Below are 3180 nucleotides of genomic sequence, written 5' to 3' on the forward strand. Positions count from 1 at the left end.
TGTGTTCCTGGCCTGGAGGCCAGAAGAGGACATTGGATCCCCTGGAAGTGACGTAATAGATGGTTGTAAGCCTCCGCGTGGGTGCCGGGAACTCAGGTCTTCTTTAAGAGTAGTACATACAACTGGGTGTGGTGGCGCACGCCTTTAATCCCAGCACAAGGGAGGCAGAGGCAGGAGGATCTTTGTGAGTTCAAGGCCAGCCTGGTCTACGAAGTGAGTCTAGGACAGCCAGGGCTGTTACACAGAGAAACCTAAACAAGACAAAACAAACAAACAAACCAGAGTAGTAAGCACTTTTAACTGCTGAATTCTCTTTCTAGCGTCACTGGGAGGAATCAGAAATGATGGGGAGAGCACCTCATGGACCCACTTGACAGGCACCCGCTAACACTCCCCACTCCACATGAAAGACAGTAAGGCATGCTGGGAAATGAATATAAATTAAGGGTTTATTACAAAATAAAAAAAAAATGTTAGTTTCTCATTGTCAGTGATTGAAGAAAGCGAAGCCACAAGGCCTTGGTGGAGCTGAGGCCAGGATGCCTGTGTGCAGGCAGAGGTCAGAGGCTCAGGATCGGGATGAGAGACACTGATTGACAACCTCTAGCAGGTGGGTATTCTCCAGGGCCGCTGCCACTCGCTCCTTATCTGCAAGCTGTTTGTTTACTGTGTGCGGGGGGTGGGGGTGGGGAGTAGAAACAAGGGTCAGAGCAATTCTGGCCAGGCTGCGAGCTTCAGCACAGATTATATTTCTACCAGGAAAGGTCTCTTGTCACCTTCTCAGGACCTCAAGCCTTGATCAGGCGATTTCTCATCCCCCTGTGGCCCATGCTAGCTTATTTGTTGCGAGTCCCCAAAACCTCCAGGGACTGCTCATGTCTGCCTCCCAGCTTTTGGTCTAGGCTGCAGGCTGGCAGTGTTATTCACTTAGTCTCCTCATCCTATCCCTGCCATATAAACTGCTGCGGCAAAGCAGAAGCCTCACGGTTTGGGAACCTAAAACATCAGCTTCCCCACCCGCCCACACTAACCTGCATGCTCCGAGGCGTGGGTCCCAGGTGTGATGTGCACATCCATCTGTGAGAAAGACAAACTGGGCCTCAGCACTTATTCGCCTGTTTTTGCTTTTTGGTTTTTTTCCAACACCACCTCCATCCCGCCCTTCCTCCCAATCACCTCTCTTGGTTCTTGCCCTTCCACCCCACCCCAAGCCCACCTGCAGTCAATCCCCCTCTACCCAAGGGCCTTGCCAGCTGCTTTTGATGTAAAAGTCTTGCCCGTGCCTCGGTCGAGCCCATCTACAGCTCCCTGCTGCCTTTCTGTCACACTCCTCTCTATTTTCTGTTGTGTTTTCAGGATTCCTGTCAAATCAACTTGGGGTTTCCTTCCAGTCTCCACTCGTGTCCCCTCTCCTCAGGGGTTGTTTCCCCCCTTAGGCTCGACTCCAGCTCACCTTGAAACGCTGGGGAAGGGATCGCAGAAGCTTCACTTTGATAGACAGGCCAATAAGCGTGGCCATGCTGCAGTGTGGGATGGTGGGTGTGAAGGCCACTGCTACTGTGCTCTCGGGGTCGCTAACCTGGGTTGATAAGGGAGATTATAAAGATCACACGAGCGCCCCTCGCCCAAAAGACCCTCTCCTTAGTTTACTGATTTGGCGAGTCACCTAACTTTTATAGGCTCCAACTTTTACCACCCATAAAACTGGAAAAAACACCTCCCCTCCCAAAAGATCCTCTTAGGTGCTTGTGAACGGAGGACACCAGCCTCTGATACACAATGGAAACTTTTCTGACTATTTGAGGAAAACTACCACACTCTTGAGAGTCTTGCTGACCCACCTGAATCCGAACTTGCTCTACTACGTTCAATTCCTCCAGCGTCAGTGGATGCTCGGGGTCATTAATGGAGCGAATAAGATGTGCCAAGTGAAGGAAAAGGGACTTTTAAGTTTTGGCCCACTCAAATTCTCCGCAGGCATGCCTAACCAGGACACCCCTCCACCAGCGTGCTGCACGTCACTTCTTCCCGGACCCCAAGCCCCCAAACCCGCCAGCGCCCAGCAGCGGCGGATATCGAAGATCTCGCGGGCGTCGATGCTGTCGGGCACCTGCTCATCTTCCTCGCCCGCTGTCACTGGCCGCTCCCCAGAGCGTTCATAGATGAGGGGGTTGGCGTTCTCTAGGAGCCCTCCACTGCCACCGCCGCCGCCCACCATCCCGGAACCGCGGTTCCCACAAACCCCTGGCGGTGTGTACTTCCGCTCCTACGGCGCACTTCCTGGGAACGAGAGAGGGCGTGGTGTGCCTACGGGGTCGCGCAAGGGACATGCCACACTCCCGGGATTCTGCGGGTAGTTTGCTAGAAGCGGTGACCGTGTCGTGCGGTGTATTCGGAGTCAGGAATGTCGCAAGGACATCAGAAGAGTCTCCTGAAGCCGTGCAACCCCGTTGGGAGATGAAAGCCCGCACTGTTTGACAAGGGCACTAGAGGCCTCTTGAGATTGAACCTATACCACCTCCTTCTGGAGGCTAGGCTGAAAGGCATTCGGGTGCTGAAGCTCGGTCTCCCGGCTATCGCGGAACCGTAGATCCACGAAAGACTCTCTGTTTCTCAGAGCAGGGATCGGCAGCGCTCTTTACATGCTTGTTAAGGGACAAGCGATCATAAACTCGACTTCCATAGGAGAAGAAAGGCTTACGGGGGAGGGGTGTCCTTAAAAAGCGTCATGTTTACGTATTGGTCGGGAAGGGCCGACGCCGCCTCTCCGACTGGGAACTAAAATAGATAAGATGATGTATGCTTGAAGGTGGACCCTGTAAACTATGAATGTTGAGAACAAATACGAGTTTTGAGTACGAAGGGCACCCGTTCCCCCACCTCCCTGTGTGTGCACATGTAGTTCCCCTCACCCAGACTCAAAGGTGGGCTCTACTCTCCAACTGGGTCCTGAGCCTGTGCCAGTTAGAGATTTCTGCACTGTTCTTTCCAGACTAAACCCTACAATGAGAATGTTATTACAGGGGCAGTTAACACAATGACTCAAGACTTGGGAAAAAGGTTCCCAGTGAGGCGTGGTGGCTCACACCTGTGAGCCCTGTACTGTGGGAGGCAGAACCAGGAGGATCTCTGTGTTTTCGAGGGCAGCTTGGTCTACAAAGTGAGTCCAGGACAGCCAAG

At 53.0% G+C, this 3180-nt stretch overlaps 1 protein-coding gene across 1 annotated transcript; it reads right to left on the reverse strand.

Annotated features, from left to right (window-relative positions):
• Positions 1-426: 426 nt before the first annotated feature.
• Ciao2b (cytosolic iron-sulfur assembly component 2B) lies at positions 427-2269 on the reverse strand. Its single transcript, XM_051168596.1, has 5 exons — positions 2075-2269; positions 1842-1919; positions 1454-1579; positions 1032-1077; positions 427-666 (listed from the first exon to the last, which is right to left on the reverse strand). Exons 1-5 carry the CDS (start codon positions 2216-2218, stop codon positions 569-571), a joined length of 492 nt encoding a protein of 163 aa, XP_051024553.1. The 5' UTR covers positions 2219-2269; the 3' UTR covers positions 427-568.
• Positions 2270-3180: the final 911 nt, after the last annotated feature.

This window comes from Acomys russatus, chromosome 26 (assembly GCF_903995435.1).
Source record: "Acomys russatus chromosome 26, mAcoRus1.1, whole genome shotgun sequence".
In the NCBI taxonomy this organism is placed as follows: domain Eukaryota; kingdom Metazoa; phylum Chordata; class Mammalia; order Rodentia; family Muridae; genus Acomys; species Acomys russatus.

Excerpts from the sequence above, each read along its gene's own strand:
- Ciao2b (XM_051168596.1), bottom strand. The coding sequence starts at position 2,218 with ATGGTGGGCGGCGGCGGTGGCAGTGGAGGGCTCCTAGAGAACGCCAAC. Across the intron at positions 1,078-1,453 it reads CCCTTCCCCAGCGTTTCAAG|ATGGATGTGCACATCACACC; the intron begins GTGAGCTGGAGT and ends TCTTTCTCACAG. Across the intron at positions 667-1,031 it reads CCACGCCTCGGAGCATGCAG|TAAACAAACAGCTTGCAGAT; the intron begins GTTAGTGTGGGC and ends CCCCGCACACAG.